Source organism: Protopterus annectens, chromosome 6.part0 (assembly GCF_019279795.1).
Source record: "Protopterus annectens isolate FY-2018-M chromosome 6.part0, PAN1.0, whole genome shotgun sequence".
Taxonomy (NCBI): domain Eukaryota; kingdom Metazoa; phylum Chordata; order Ceratodontiformes; family Protopteridae; genus Protopterus; species Protopterus annectens.
The window spans coordinates 328,639,783-328,657,476 of record NC_056737.1 but is presented as its reverse complement, the minus strand read 5'-3'; the positions used below and the strand labels follow the sequence as shown (position 1 = coordinate 328,657,476).

At 38.2% G+C, this 17,694-nt stretch overlaps 1 protein-coding gene across 1 annotated transcript in view; it reads right to left on the bottom strand.

Annotated features, from left to right (window-relative positions):
* The window catches only part of LOC122803831 (prostaglandin reductase 2-like), a 145,099-nt gene extending 131,217 nt beyond the window's left edge, over positions 1-13,882 (bottom strand). The window contains exon 1 of the mRNA XM_044073514.1: positions 13,775-13,882. Within this exon, the coding sequence (XP_043929449.1) occupies positions 13,775-13,876 (102 nt within the window). The 5' untranslated portion in view covers positions 13,877-13,882. The remainder of the gene's footprint in view (positions 1-13,774) is intronic.
* Between the last annotated feature and the right edge of the window lie 3,812 nt (positions 13,883-17,694).

The window sequence follows — 17,694 nt, the reverse complement described above, 5'->3', positions numbered from 1 at the left end:
CAAGGTCCTTTCATACCAGCGACATCCATTTTCTATAGTCGTACAAGCACAAACAGTACGCTTATACATTACCATAGACAGAGAACATGTATTAATACCACAAAAAGTCCAGTTCATGTTTCTGTAGTCAAACACTCACCAAGAAATATACTCACTGCAGAGCTCCAGTTATAACATTATTCCAATTGCAAATAACAGGCAAGTAATATTACTACGCAAAGGTCTGGGCACTCTGGCTTAAAATGATACACTTAAGCCAGCTGCACCAAGTAGCTTACCATCTCAACCATTTCCTTACAATGCAGTTATTTTGTATTTGTAATGTAGAGTGTGATAGTCAAATGTCAGTTTCGCAGCACCAAGATAAACCCACAATTCCTCATCTGACTAGAGGCAGTTACTGCAGAGGATTAAGGCTATGAGCTGTTAACAAGCTGCTTCCTATAACTTAGGGTTTGATGCTCTGTGTCCATATGCCTAATGTGAAACTCTGAATAAGCCATTTAAGAACAAAAAAAATCTCAGATCATGTAGCATACACATGCCAGCTTTTACAGGAGTAGAATAGGAATGTTTTATTTCTACATCACTTTATACTCATGAAACACCTGACTGCAGCTGTCCTTACTTTTTGAGTTGATGACCATCAAGTGTTGAGAGAGATGAAGTGCTCACACTACTGTCTCACACATTGCTCATATTGTTATACTGTTTAGTGTTCATCATTTAGCTGATGCTTTGTACTCTTTCACATAACTATGTTTTTTACATTTGAGACAATTGTACATTTTTCAGATGCAAAAGACAAGTATAAGCATGTATTTTCTGTAGCTAGTGCCATCAAGACTGAGCTACATTAAAAGGCATTCGGTTTTCTGCACATTCATTTTTGTTTTGAAGCCATTCTTAATCAGGGCAGAGCACTGACCACATGGACTTAGCCTGTGAACGCTGTCTGTTTAAATTACTCAAGACTCGGGCAGTAGGCAAACAGAGACTGAGGGAATCAAACCCTGGACAACAAAAAGCAGCTTAACTTATAGAAAACAGGAATGGCTCTTTACATTTGTTTTTCCAAAGGGCATGGAAGACTACATAAATAATTATTATTCAAAAATACATTAAGAAAAAAGTAACATACAATAACGGCTCCATTTATGCCAGCAGTATGTGTTAGTTAAACTATACGATATTTAAGGGCAACCAGCTTTGAGATTTTAAGAAAAAAAGTATTCCAAAGAAAGACCTTTGACCTGCTTTAGGCTGCTATTTCTCACTTTACGAGATCAGCTATAACTCTTCTCCTCAATGTTTAGAAGTTGCTTTCCCTTAGTTTTCAGAAATGTGACACTGTTTTGCTTGACAGAGTCTTGCTTTACTCCCAAAGATGAGGTACAAACTTAACTACCTTGCAGACCAGCCTCCCAAATCCTGAACCTCAAATTACTGAAAAAAATATAACACTAAACTCTAACCATAACAAAGAAAATGAAAAAAGTGTTCCATTAGAACAGATAGAGCAGAGAAAAGGGCAGCTAATCCATGTATACTGCATCAGTAATAAAATACTACTGTTAAATTTGGGTGAAAGCTCCATTTTAACTTTATACTGGTCTGTTTGCATAATACTGCAATATCTGTTTTACTGTTTTTAAATAGTATTGCATGCCTGTTCCTACCTTTACAGAGTGAAGCATTCTAATGCTTGAGTACTTTAATACGATGTGTGCTATGTTTAATTGTTTAATTTAATTATTGTTTAATTTTTAGACTGCAAGCTTGCTTCCAGGGTCATGATGCCCTATTATTGCCAGTCTGCAGCTACCCCCCCTTACATTTACTGTACTGAAGTGCATACAGTGCGTATGCCTACCGACGTCCTTGGCCTCATAGGTGGTGTTTTGAGATCCTTATGAATTTTTGGTAAGGCTTTAAAGACTGGGATAGTAGGATGTTGTATATATAAAAATTGAATACAAAGAGATGCAATGGATTCTTAGACTAGGAGCTGACAAAGACCCAGGATTAAATGATGTTGTCCCTTTTAAACCAGCTCTAGCAAAAAGGAGGGTAAACTACTGATTTTCATTGGTTGTGCTGTACTATATTAGATACTATGTTTTTACTAGTGTTTTATCATCTAATGAAGGGATTTACCCGAAAGCGCTTATGATACTGCTTTTATTGCTTCAATCATGTGAAGTTTCTTCATACACAGCGTGGTAGTACTTGCCTTATGTTTGGATTTACTATTTAGAATTGAAACAGGTCCACACAAAATACACCCTGATGGGTCCCCACCATCCTCAGATACCAAAGCCACCTCCTCCTCCCAAAACACCACCAAATAAAGCCTTCTGAATCTTTATCACTTTCTTCCTTCTTAGCTTCCAAACTTCTACAGGAACTCCATTCACTCCTGGAGACTCCCTGTAGATTGGTCACACATAGCCATTTCTATCTCATCCCTTCCTATCCCATGTGTCAGTAGCTGAGCCTCATCTACCTCCAACCCCAGCATATTCAATTATTTCACAAACATTTCCACCTGCACTTCTTTCCAATATCCACATTTATCTGTTGTATACAGATTCCCACAAAATCTCTGAAATCCCTCCAATACTTATAGAGGATCTCTGTCCATCCCCTTTGCCACAGGCTTCCTAAGCTTGGCAACCACCCACTGTACCATCTGCCACCCAAGCTGCCATGCCAAAAGTGTCTGCGCTCTGCAGTTACCGACAAACAACAGCTGATTAACAGCAATCCTTCCAGACTCATACATACCATCAAAGCAGTTCACTATTTCCTTGCCAGCACTCCACCTTCTTTTGCCTGTGGGATTCCTCCCATTTTGCAACACTTTAACCTCTTTTAGTTTTTGTAAACAATTCTTGCTACTTCTCAAGTGTATCACTTCTTCCTCCATGTATTCCCTGTTTATAAACTGCACTTTCATTTTCTCCCACGGCCTAGCTATATTTTCTGAAGAAACTTCTATATTCCCTAATAACTCCTGAATAATCTCCACTACCCATTCCTTAAATTCCTCTCTGTTTAACAGATAGGTGGGGAAGTGCCGGTGTCTCATTTATATTTCATTACTCTACATTTTTCTTTTAGTTATTACTGGCACATGATCTGAGATAGTTATTGGATGCATATCAAAATATTCCTGTGAAAAACAATTTGTCTAGTCTAGACCAGTTGTACCTTGAGGAATAATACGTAAATTCTCTCTTAGCTCCTACTACTGAATTCACATCTTCATACCAAATATTTTCATAATTTTTTTTCAAAAATCTGCCATCTTTTATTAATATTTTCCTCATAGGTCCCCCAAATACATTTTCACTGTTGCAAATCACATTCCAATTGTAAGTAATATTCCACCTGTAAATAATATTCCCTGCTGAAAGCTGATTATTTATCCCCAAAATGTCTTAAATTGTAGCAGTTTTAGGTAGAATCCATGCCAGCATAACCCTCGTGCCTTGCCAGTAGCCCCTTACTACTACAGATCTGCCATTATTATCTTTTTTTCCCTTTTATCACTATTGGAGCTCCTCTAGCAGTTAATGTAAGCACTCTTCTTTTACTTTGTCCTAGATACACACTGAGCAGAGTGGATGAGAGGTGTTGACTACAACTGTTAGCTGAGATATATAAGTATCCTGTTTTTTTTATTATTTATACAGATTATTGTTTCTAGCAATTTATATATAGCACTTTTATTTTAGTGCACTTTAGTTTTTGAGTGTATTTTATTGCTATTAACTAATCTGCACGGGTAACTGATTTGTTTGCAGTTAAAAGCATTCTGTATCTTTACAAATCTTTATCTGTTTAAAAACTTTCATTTTGAGGCTTTCTCTAGTGCTTACTGTCTGTAGGCTATTGTGTAAATCTGATCTGGGACACTCCTCCCAGTCTAGTGTCATTAGCTCATTCTACCTAATACAGAGAGAAAATTTGATAAAGCCTTCTGTTTCTCCTTTTTCCCTTTCAAAAAAAAAATGTTTTTTTTTGCCTGAGTTTCCTTGTGTTCTGACTGTGCTTCTCCAACATTTTGGAAATATAGAGTATATTTCAGAGCATTTATTATAACTTTAATTGCCTTAATATTGCTACAACTCAAGTGCTCTAGGTTGCACTGCATCTGAAGTGTTTGTATGTTTTAGCTGCTTTTCTGTATATATAGACTTCTCTATATATGTAGACTAGCTACTTATTCTGCTGTGTTACTTCCTCTTAAATCGTTTTTCAGTTGTGCACTTGCCTTGCTTCATTTAAAAAAGTTTTAAATTGCTAATTTTGTAGAGTTTTAATTGCATTTACTGTTTAGGACTACACACTCAAGTGTGTTAGCCTTTTCTGTGTTTATTTACTGTATTATTGCATTGTTTAGCCTGTTTCAACAAAAAAAAAAAAAAAAAAATACTATCTTGTTTGCTCGTTTCCCTACCTTTTGTAGCCAGTACATATCCCAAGCTTTGCTGTGGTAGAAGGAAGTCCTACTGCCTACCACTGAGACTGGTGAGCATTGTACTGCCTATCTAACGCTAGAGGAGTGGTTTCCAGCTCTGAAATTGTCATTTTATTAGCCTTTTGGGCTGATGTCTATCCCTTTCAACTTTCTGGCTTAAAAATGCGTGTGTTTTCACATTTTTCACATCGTGCAGCACTGCGAGGCTACAGTTAAACTATTCCAGGTGCCAGAAAGTCTGCTCTTCAAATTTTCCCTTAGAACTAGCTGGTTTCTCAGTAGTAGCACTAAAATCTGAACCCCTGTGACTAGCACTTGCTCTAGAACCTGCTGAAAAGCACTAGGAAGCCTGAAACAAATACAAGCACTCAGCTCTCCTTGTCAATAAGGAGAAATTAATCATAGGCACTAAACAGCCTATAATTGCAAAGTACCTTGCAAAGGTAAAGGAAAACAGCTCTTAAACTTTACAAAAAAGCACCTAAACAGGCATGTCCAAGGGTCAGCTTCCGGTTATTTCTCCTGTCCACCTGGTGAATCTGGGCATACTGGGGCAATGCGGCAACTGCTTCATGTACACAGACAATCCTCTCCTCCTACCACCCAACACTACAACCTGCGAGAGATGTACTTACATAGCCAAACTGGAAGCAAAGCTCTCTCCGGCCAAGATTGTGCTTGACAGTCAAGAGGAGAAGTTTAACACCTGCATCACACCTCAAGCAACTTATAGCCCTTCAAAACCCACACCATCAACACCCACATATAGTAACACTAAACCCACATATGTGGAGGCCCTTAACATTAACCTGTCCAAGCAACAAGGACCTCCGAAGCCGAAACGCAAATAAACACCAGTCACAACCAAAGTGACACATAGCTCATAACACCAGTGTGCCACCCAACAACAGCCCCTAAGGCAAGACAATGTACCCAACACTTTAGTCATAGGTGACTCTATAGTCAGGCACATTGATGTCCCACTCACCAGACTGAACAAGGAGAAAATTACAGTCAGCTGTCTGTCGGGTGCCAGGATCCGCCACATAACGCATGCACTCAAGTCACTCCACAACAAGTACAAATACGACTCTGTCATTGTCCATTCTGGAGTGAATGACTTGAGATGTACCTACCTGGACTACATGAAAAGAGATATGGAAGAGCTCTTGGATCATGTGACCCAGGCAGGTATGACCCTAGCCCTGAGTAGCATCCTGTCTTCGCTCAGAATGATACCACAGTATAAGGACAAAATGATTGACTTCAACAATTGGCTAAGCTTCTGGTGTCATTCAAAGGGGATCCAGTATTTGTCTGCCTGGGAAGACATGATCGACAAACCATGATGCTTTGCCAGAGATGGTCTTCACCTGTCACCCCTGGGATTCAGGTTATGGCTAAAGCTCTTGCCACCCCTATAGTGCCTTTTTTAGGCAAGGTTCAAAGAATAAAACCACCACCGTAACAGATAGAAGCAGGCAAAATCTGAAGGTAATGCTACTCAATGCTAGAAGTATAAACCTCAAAATTCACTCTCTCGAGGCACTCCTAAAAATGGAGAACATCGATATCTGTGCAGTAACTGAGACTTGGTTCAAGGCTCCAGAGAGCACCCCTGCAATACCAGGCTACAATTCTTACCACACTTTTCGGCCACAAAACCAGGACCGAAACACTAAAGGTGGAGGAGTGTCCATATTCACTGAGGATATTCACACCTCCAGGCTAGTTGCCCAACACAATGCACCTTAAATTCTCCAGGTGCAACTAACACTAGGTAAGACTGCAATCCAAATTGTAGCTTGCTACAGATCCCCAACCATGCCCCAAGATTCTCACTACACCTTTCTAAACATACTGGAAAATATTAAGATACAACCAAACACCCTAATACTGGGTGATTTCAACTACCCTGCCATTAATTGGGAAAACTACTCAGGTACCAACTCCTTTTCCCAACTGTTCTTGGAATTCATAAATTCCAACACCCTGGATCAACTAATCCATTGTCCCACCAGGGGCTCCAATATCCTAGACCTGGTCATTACCAACATGGGAGATAGATGCTCCACATCAGTGGTCACCCCCTCATTGGTCAGGTCTGACCATAAGCAAATCACCCTTGACATCCACATCCCACCCCCACCCCCAGTAAGGAAACCTCCTTAAAAAAACTTTTCCAAGGCAAATTCAAGCTACTGAAGTCAGAAGTGACAAACTTCACAACAGCCACGCAGACGGGATCTGGAAGTTCGACTGCAGAATCCTACACTAAGGCACTGTACGAGCACATCCACTCATGCATGAATCATGCCATCCCAAACAGAACAAAGATGCTCTTCTCCAAAAAAAGGAAGCCAATCTGGTGGTCCCCTGCTATAAACAAACTATACAACAGAAAGAAGAAACTGTTGCAAAAAAGAGGAAAATCCCAGGATGCAAAAAACTCCCTCACCAGCCACAGTAAGAAGCTGAAATCCCTCATAAAATCCTCAAAAGCTAGTTACGAAAATAAAATTGCCAAAGATTCCAAAGACAACCACAAGGCATTCTATAGTTATGTCAAGAATCTAAATGGCAATGCCCAGATCTGCTCTGAGTTACAACAGAATGGCATTAAATATACTGATCCCAAGGATATTGCCAATATCTTGGCAGATCGATTTAGTGCCAACTTCACCCCACTCTCACCCCCTAAAGGGCCCATCTCAATACCAAAAGATTGCCAAATTCTGATAATCACGGCCACACAGGTAGAAACCGCACTATCCAAAGCTAAGAATACAGCATCCATGGGACCAGATGACATCCCAGGCTGTGTACTACATGAACTACAAAATTAACTGGCACCTCACCTAAGTGTCATGTTTAATCATAGCCTCACCTCAGGCTTCATGCCCACTGAGTGGCGCACAGCTACAGTTATCCTGCTCCACAAGGGAGGATCCACCTTGGTCCCGGGAACTACCGTCCCATCAGTCTGACAAGCCTGATTTGCAAGGGCATGGAACGCATTATCATGGAACTTATAAACAGAGACATTGGTAACCTTCAAACACTGGACCCCACCCAGTTTGGGTTTGTGAAGGGCCGATCTTGTCTCCTGAATCTGATTGACTTCTTTGAATCAGTCTCCAGAGCTGTGGACGAGGGTAAGGCAGTCCACACAGCCTATCTGGACCTTGCCAAGGCCTTTGATACCATCCCCCACTCTGGAATCATAGATAAACTTACTAAGCTGGGCATAAATCCCTACATCACTCGATGGGTTGCAAACTGGCTTACTGACAGAACCCAGACAGTAAAAGTAGCCGACTCCAAATCCAGCTCCAGACAAGTGACAAGTGGAGTACCTCAGGGTTCAGTCCTGGGACTACTCTTGTTTGGCATCTACTTCTCTGAAGTACAGGCCAACACTAAGGGACTCTGGCTAACAAAGTTTGCAGATGACTGCAAACTGAGAGCCATTATTGAATCCCCAAATGATGTGGATAATCTACAAAAGGGCCTTACTGAAACAGATGCCTGGTGCCAGAGCCATGGGCTCAAGCTTAATGCCAAGAAATGTATAGTTATCCCCTTTGGAAAAAAAAACATGTACCCATGAATTACCACATAGGTGGCAGGACACTAAACATCAAAAGTGTGATGAGAGACTTAGGGACACAGGTGGACAGTGGTCTCACTTTCGATAACCACATTGCCACAACAGTCAGGAAATCCTTCTATGTGGCACACCTCATCACTAAGGGCTTTTCATCCAGAAAAAAGGAGGTCATTGTCCCACTGTACTCATCCCTCATTAGACCCATTATAGAGTATAATGCCCCATTTGGTATGTACCTCACAAGACATCTGCAACAGCTGGAAAGGCCACAGAAATACCTCACTAAAAGAATCACAGGCCTAAAGCAGATTCCATATACTGACCGTCTAAAAAAACTCCAGTTATACTCTGTGGCATATCGTCTACTCAGAGGTGATCTCTGCTTAACATACAAGGCCATGTCAAACCCTGAGCTGTTGGACATGCTCCACTTAAAGAAATCCCAATCCCTCAGAGCCACACGCTCCAGGGATCTAAACCTTGTCATCACAATGAAGAAAACATGCTGGAGGGATAGGTTCCTGACCCAGAGACTCCCCGTACTCTGGAATAGATTGCCCATACATATCAAGTTGAGCGCCTCATTGGCCCACTTCAAAAGGAACCTTGATGATTGGATGGGAGATAGGAAATTCACCCTGGGGATCATGTCAGTCACCCTGCTAGACAGGGGCCTGGAGAAGTAAATATTGGGGGAAGACATATCCAGGGAATTGTTATGGCTAGGCTATGAACCTATGAACCTATGAATAACCATCCTGAAATCCTTTCATCAAAGTCACACATGCATTTCTTTCCGAATATGTCTCCTATAGCATAGCTCTTTGCACTCTGCATTTTTTAAATATAGTTCACTACTCACTACTCTTTCTTTTCTGTATATACCTATGAGGTCATTCACATTTAAAGATAATATGGAAAGTGATGTCATTATGATAAGAAATTGTTTCTACCTGTTATGTATAACAGATTTTTTAAGTGTCTAATATCAGTTTTTCTGTTACATGCATGCACTAATGTTTGGCGGGTCATCTTTTATAGAGTTGTTTCTTATCATATCCATTTGAACTTATGTCACATGGTACAAGACTTTTTGTTTTAATGAAAACCCTCCAAAAACACACTCAGAACACCCACATAACCTATTAGCTTAATATAAACACATAAAGCAATGTACCTGTACAATAATGAAGTTTACCCTCCAAAGATATGCAATTTGGCCAGACTGACAGCTACACTCACAGGCTTTAATTGACCTATAATGAAGTTTATCCACACTAAGAAGTATAGTATAACCTGTGCTTCTACTTACACTAAGTGTTGTCTGTTTTTGTCTTATCTTTATGTAGAAAAAAAACTTGAATGCTTTCAGAAAGTATTATCTTTTAGCCATTGAAAGAAGAGCATTCTGTTTTTACTACCCCTATCAGGCTCTCTCCACAGAAACATGAGAACCAGATACACACTTGCCTTCAGCTTCTAGTTTCTCGTGTTACACTGTGAACATTTATTTGCTAGAGGAAAACTTTTCATTACATTCAATGTTTTTTATTTACTTGCTTCACCTTAAAACTTCTTGTTAGATAAAGACAAAGGCCTCAATTCAGTCATTCCACTATGAAAAAGTAAGAAAAAGCATATCACTTCTAATTATATAGTGCTCTCTTGTCTAGGGTTTTTTCTTTTTACATTACAGTGTCTACATTTCTTAAAACTGAACAAGAAATGAAATGAAAGAACAAAAAAGAGCACTTGTTTACTTTTGTATCTCTATTACTCACTAAAAAAACAAAAAAGTTTTACTTTATAACATGCAGCATATGTCACGTTTTATAAAAAATACTGTTAAAAACAAAGACTGTTTACTTACAGTTACCTGTTTCCCTCCTCTTCCCCTCTACTTAATGTTCTTCCAAACATTAAAGACATGAAGCATGGCATATGTTTTTGAGTCCCCTACAAGTTTAACAAAGTAAAAAAAATCCAGTATTTCCAGGTTTTCTTATTCTGTCATATTTCACAAATGTGATTTGATGCTTTGTAATCCCACATTCAGTCATTGTTTCTGAGTTTTTGGTATTCTTCCTGTAGATGTCCATCTCCCAAATATAGTCTCTGGTTCATTTCCAATGTACTCCTGGTTCTTCTAGTCAACTCTTGTGCTTTTTCCTGTCTCTCAAGGATTTTCCTTTGGAACACTGGAAAAAGGTTTCACTGGCACAGTCTCTCTGTCAGCTTTATTATCAGAAGAATAAAAGCAGAATCCCCTTCTGTTTGATAGCTCACTTTTTGATGGTCAAACCTTTGTGCTTCCTCCTTAGCATGTTCTGCATCAAAAATCACTTTGACCTTCCAGGAAAAATATTCTGAAGATAGTTGCATACAGCAGTTTGAATCTTATAGCTACTTCTTGACATTTCCTGATTACTGGAATAAATGTACACCTCTTCAACCTAGTGTACAGGAAAGCAGGACAGTTTGACCCTGAATGATTTGACCCCAATGCAATTGGATACACTATCATATTTAAATTCATATTTATTGTCTATGAGAATATTTATTGGACAATTTGACCATGGATGATTTGACCCCAGACTACTTGACTCCAATTAAATTTACTAAAAGCATTTTACTACTTAATATTCTACTCAGGAATTTTACATAGGAATTTAATATATTATTTAACATTTCAATATATAAATGTTAATTTATTTAACATATTACTTAATATGTAAATATTATTTAATTAATTACAGTTTTTTAACGTGTACAATAAAATCAATTTGTAATTTTAATTATGAAGTTAACATATTATTTATTATTTTTAGTTAGCCCATTAAGAAATTGTGAACAGCTCCATGTAGGTATTCTAAATTTGTGTAATTGGCACGACATAACTGTTTGTATGCACAAGTGTTTTGTAACTTTTTTTAAGTTCAAATTGTCTTGGCTCAAACATTAATTTTATTATTGCTATTTTAATAGGGACCAGCAGGCAGCACTAGTTACACTGTTTTAGAGTGCTGTGATGAACCTCTATATTTCTTTTGCTTTACTAATAACAATACATTGTGCCTTGTATCTCATAATAGTAGCACAAGAAGGAGCTCAAGACTTAATGCTGGCAATACAGTCTCTGTGTAAAATCAGTTCAAGCAGGTATTTTAGAAAGATTTCATGCTGGCAATGCATTCTTTGTTTATGGTTTGTTTTCTTTGATTTACTCTCATGCTGTCATGTACTACTGTCAGTTCTAGTATTGAATCTAGAGGATTTTAATGTTTTGTAGCGTATATAAAGTTTTTAATGGTTGTTTTATTCTGTATATGTTGTTCTATTTTTTATACTGTAAGAATGTTAGATCCATATATTTAAAGTTTTACAGATATAGTTTCAGAATCTGTTAATGCTGGGCTCAAAATGGCTGGGGTCAAGATGTCCTGTACCCAGTGTACAGTGAGTAATCATTTTCCACAAACACTCTTCTGTCTCCAACTTTTAGTACTTTGTCCTTCCACCACAGTTTTATCCGAATCAACTCTTTCTACTGGTAGGATTGTATCTTTAAGATTAAAGGTCTAGGTTGCTTTCTCGTGGCCAGGTTTGGAGAATACACACAATGTGCCCTTTCAGTTAAGAACTCCTGCTGTGGAATACCAGTCCACTTATTTATTTGTGATTTCATAAAATGAATACAGTCTACTCCTTCCAGTTTCTCTGGTACAGCATAAGATATCATATTTTTCCTACATGCACTGTTCTTTAATTCTATCATTTTTTGAAACATCTCTTCTTAAGCAGTTTCATACTCAGTCAACTTTTTCTTCATTTCATCCTCTGATTTTTGCAGTTTTATCAGCTCTTCTGAATAGTTGTTTAAATATTCTACCATTTTCAAGCCTTTTGTTATTTGAGTTGATATACTCTTATCAGTGTTTCATTTATTTTAATCAATTCTAAGCACTTTTTACTTATCTTTTCCTCTAGAATAATGGAAGTCATGTTGTGATCAAAGCTGGTGCTTGCACTGCTTTTTGCTGAACAGTTGCAGGATTCTTCCCAGCCAGTGTTTTCTCCTCAACGTTAGTGATTGCTTTTCTTTAAGGTTCTCTAAATTTCTTCTTTGCTGGCATCCAGGCAGTGCCCTTACTGGCCAGTAAGTGAAATTTACCCAAAAAGACAAATTCACTGGATCTCTTTTCTGAGTTTCTATTTTCACACTGGGAGAGCTGAAATTAAGCCATCTTGGATGTCTCTCAACTGATACTATTGGTAAGGAACCTATTTATCATAGCATGCCAAGCTCAAGACTTCTGTCAGTTCTAGTAATAGTTTTATCCATTTAGACCATGTGATCAGCATGGAATTTCAGCTGCATCACCACATATGTAATAATTTTCATCTGTCACTGATATTGAAGTGTGATGACTCAATGGTCGACCTGTCAGGAAATGGAAGACCAAATGGTATGTACTTGTTTATATAATGTGTAATTCTTAAGGTAAAGTCATACAGACTACAGAGTTAGCATGGCTCCTGAGTAAATGACAATTTCAAGTTCTGTGTCAGCTAAAGAAGAATGCATCTTGTGCAAAACAATGCATGTGATAGGTCTACAATGTTTAAAGGTAGAAAATGATTTTCTGTCACCATTACAGCTAAGAAAACTGTTATAGTGGCAACAGATGAAGCAGCTTGACTGTTAAAGGAAAAGCCCACCATCACTTGCAGTTTAATATTACAAGGTTTCTTTTCTCCCTACATTATGACTGAAGAAGCATTTAGTGATTACCATGCATTAAAATAATTCAAGTACAAAAAAGGTGTGGCTTTCCAGAGGAGTTACTTACATGTGGGATGGCTTAAACTGGGACCTGTCAGGGGTGTAGTGTGGGTGGGGCTTAAGGGTGGACACTGAACCACTACTTCACCTAGGGCACTGTTTCTGCTAAAGCCAGCCATGTACCTAATACCCAGAAGAAGTCAACATTTAGCTAAAAGGTTTACAGCAGTTTTGTTTTTCTTTGTTTAAACGCCATTCTTGAACAATTAAACATACAACTTCATTAAGCCATTCAATTCATTTTCAGATACCCACTTAATGTTATTCATGGTTATGCAGGAGCTAATGCGGGAGCCAGAGCTTATCCTAACGCAAAGTGGATGCAAGGCAGAGAATGAAGCTTGGAAAGGATTTCAGTCCAGTAAAGGACAATAGCTGAGTTATGTGCTTCTTTCCTCTCAGTATCTCATACCACATCAAATACTACTTCTTGGTAGAAAACTGAAAGCTGTTGTACATCAGTGCAATGTACAAGACTTTTACTAACCTGTGTTAAAAAAAACATGTGATGTACAATAAACTAAGTCCTCCAGGGTAATTTCTGAAAACAAAAAAGTCATGTTTAATTTGCATGCCCACCTAGTTAATAAACAAACAAAAAGTAATCAGAATCTACAGTGACAGAAGTTACACAGCATTATGTATTACAACACACATGTCCAAACTATTTTGAATGACTGATTCCAGGATCAACCAGCTAACTTCGGGAAGAGATCTACTAAAATGGCAAATGAAACAGTCTTGCTAAGCCTGTAGTCTACCAGTACAGTTATAACAGTAAATAAATGATATTATAATAAGAGTAGCTGTGTATGAAGTATCATTTGCAACTCACCATATAGGGATCCACTGACAGGTAAAGGGTCTTCACCTTTACCTGTCCACTGGCAATCTCTGCAGGTAGGCTAGTCTCCTCCAGTCTGAAGTTATCTGTCATTGCTTCACCATTGATATCTACAGGAAGCACAGGAAGAAATTATATTGTCCATCTCTTCTCTTCTCTTATGCACTTTTGTTGTAAAGAATTTAAAACTAAAATATTGATACGATACTTGTTTAAATATCTGCAATGTATGTGGATTAGATATAATCATGATCATTATCTATACAGAGTTACACGTGTGCTAAATCCAGGCTGTGGGTGAAATGAGTAGGTCACTATAGATCACATCACCACCACAACTTAAAACAAATTAATGAATGAATGAATGAATTAGAAGTTGGGCTTATAGTACAAATGGATAAAACCATAATTTGGATGAGATTTTAAATTAATGCCCCATTGCCTGAGTTTTTGTAGCTCAGTTGGATGTAAAAGATCCTATGACACTTATCAAAAAGAGTAGAGGAAGTTCCTCGGTGCTCTGGTCAAACGTAACCTAGTCAGTATGAATATTAAAAAAGAGGCCACTGGTCAAGTGGGACTAACCTGGTCAACAAAGTGTAAATAAAATAAAATAATAAAACAATTGTCTGGGATGAGATTGATGATCAGCAGGCAGCGGGGCAAAAAAAAAATAGTAGTGTGAGCACAACAACTTACAAGGTTTATTTTGTTTTATTTGATTCGCACTTGTTAATAAATGAGAGATTACCGATCTCCGTGGACATTTTTCAGACTCAGTGTGTGAGATCTGTCAGGTTAAATGACTTGCTCAGAGTCGCAAAGTTAGGTGATGGGGGCTGAGGAATCAAAGGCTGGGCCATGGGAAACAGCTCGTTAACAACTCTTTAATCCTCTGCACAAATTGTCAGAGGCATTTAACCAGGTAAATAAATACAATTACACAAAACATACACATACCTATGTAGAACACCCTCAATCAACATAGATGTTCTAAAAGAGTTGCTTCTTATGCAAATACACACTTTCATTTATTATTTTTTTATATTTGTATCCACATAGTCCCACTATGTCAGGGGTCTTTTTACAGAGGAGGACCATGGTGAAGATTCTGGGAAAAATGTTAAGTCTTGTCAATAACAAAGTACAGCAACTGGCTTTGCCAAAGGTCACATCATTTGGATAGACATTATGCATATTTGTTAGCTACAGTCTTACACAGTAGGGTACACTATGTAATCTAGATGGCTAATACCCATCCATCCATCCATCCACAACCCCTTTTCCGATTTTGCATATGAAAACAGGGTGTCACTTCAACAGAGACAATCATATAAAGCCAAGGTTTGCATCGCTGGGTGGCTAGCCCTGGCACTCTAGTTCTTCCACACCACACACACACACACACACACACACACACACACACACACACACACACACACACACACACACACACACACACACACACACACACACACACACACACACACCTATGGCCAATTTAGAGTGTCCAGTTTATGAACTGCATGTCTTTGGAAGGTGGGAGGAAACTGGAGCACCTGGAAGAAACCAAAATGAACACAAGGAGGACATGCAGACTCCACACAGAAGGCACCCCAGCTGAGAACTGAACTGGAGAACCTCTTGCTGTGAGACAACAATGCTATCTGCTGTGTCACTGTGCCACTCAATCTGGATGGCTGGTATAAAGCTTTAAAACATCAGCCATTGACTGACAAGTCACAGCTTGCCATATGTGTTTACCTCTCTCCTTCCCTCCTTTAATCCTCTTCAAAGATCTACACTACTCCATTCAATGGTCCTTCATCACAGTCCATGAAGAATTAATACAACAAAACTCCTTCTATGGCAAAGCAAGTTGAAAATCATTGTAAGTAGAAAGTGCCAAAACAGCAAGATACTGATTCAATGTGCTGAAAAAGCAAACATTCAAATTAGTTAATAAGCAAGGTTTATAAACTTCTGAGGTACTATTCCCACAAGACAGATTCTTTGAAAACAGAACAGAGCCAAGAACAGTGGGATACCAGTCTAAAATGATTAAGAGACATCTCTATACAACTGGTAAAAATCACAGAAGAATTATGTGATTAAAGTCTGTATAAAAGCCATTTTAATAAAACAAGAAAATCCAAATCAGTTTCAAGTCGTATTGGATATGATGAGAAAGTAGTGTAATCCACCATAATAGCACAGTCTAAAATGCATGCAAATTCCTTAAACAGACTAACCAAACAGCAGCTCAGAGACAGAGAAAGGGAGAGAAGACAATGGACAACATTTACAAAGCACACATTTCATTACAGTAGCAAGTTCATTGATGATAAACAAGCACACAACAAATTTGTTGGAGTTCTGTCTCATTGGTCTGTACAAACTTAGTCTTCACAACCAGTAAACTTAACGTTGAGACTGCATAGTGCTTCTTCTACATTGTTTTTTTTAGTAAAAAGCATCATTATTGAATTATCACTTGTGAATCATACATTTATATAAATGAAAACAAACCATAATGACATATTTTAGTTGCAAACATTGTACATCACATATACACTTCTGTACATTCATTGTCAATGGTACATTACAAAACTCATTCAATTTCTGCATTTCCTTAAACCTAATTCCTCCTCCAGAACATTATTATTTTCCATGTATTGCTCCCACAATCCTCACTTTTTCTATGTAATTTGCTCCTACTCTAGTGTAAAGATCCTACTTCCAGTTCTTTTGTCTTTGTTATTGTATTCACTACTTCTAATATAGTTGGTTTAGACTTTGATTCCATTTTCTAGGAAATGCTTTTTAGCAGCCACCAGAATTAAACTCAGCAATGCCTTACTATGTCTAGGCCTTACTACATCTCGACAATTCAAATCCTGTATCCCAGCTCAAAAAATAATTTCCTTAGCTATATCAAAATGCTCACCCAGTACTTCTGATAAAGTAGTCTGCAGGGAATTTTTAAAGTCTGCCAACTCATTACACTCCCAAAAGATATGTTCCCGATTAACTCTTTCTTCCCTAACACACCTCCAACATTTGCAATCTCCCCGAGGAAAAATTCTTTGGAGTCTGCTTGGGGTATAAAAATACCCATGCAAACAATTCCAAGCAAAAATCCCAAATATTCTAGATGTTGCATATTTAAGAGCCATGAATATATCCTCCCATTGTTTCTTATTGAATTGATTAACCAAACTCTCTTCCTAATCCTTTCTAACTTCCATTGATTGATTCTTATAGTTATCATGCAATATTTTATATGCTCTACTAATTATTCATTTTGTAACAGCAGCTTCTGTTCTAGATTCAATTAAAAAAATCTACCAGTGCTGGTCTTTTACTTAGGATCTCCAATTTCTTTCTCTTTGCCTACACTCTGATATCAATCTTTGATAGGCAAGGCAGTCTCTTGCCTGCAGTCCAAATGTATTCTTGGCCTCTTCCCATTCTATTACCTTTCTTTTCCTAATTATTTGCTTAAAATACCCTGGTTCCTTTTCCAGTTTCCCCAGTAAATTCCAGACCCCTCTTGGCTATTATCTGTAACCATAACTGCAGGGCCTATCAGCAGAATATTCTTTCACTAGTCCTGCTCTGGCTTAGTTATTAGACTACTTTCTGCTACTTTATGAATATACTATTCTGTATGGTTATTGTTATTCTTCTTAAGGATCTGCATCCAAAATCCCAGTCTGTCCTTATTTTTTCAGCTTCCCCCAGTTTCATCTTCCCTTTGTGCTTCTGCTATGTATAGGAGCCTTAATGGGGTAGTTCTGAAATATCCTTTCAAAGAAGATAATCCCAAACCACCTTGTTCTATTGGAAGAATCAGCTTATCCCACTTGCCATCTTCCCATCCCAGATAAAATCCTTCAGCTATTTATAAA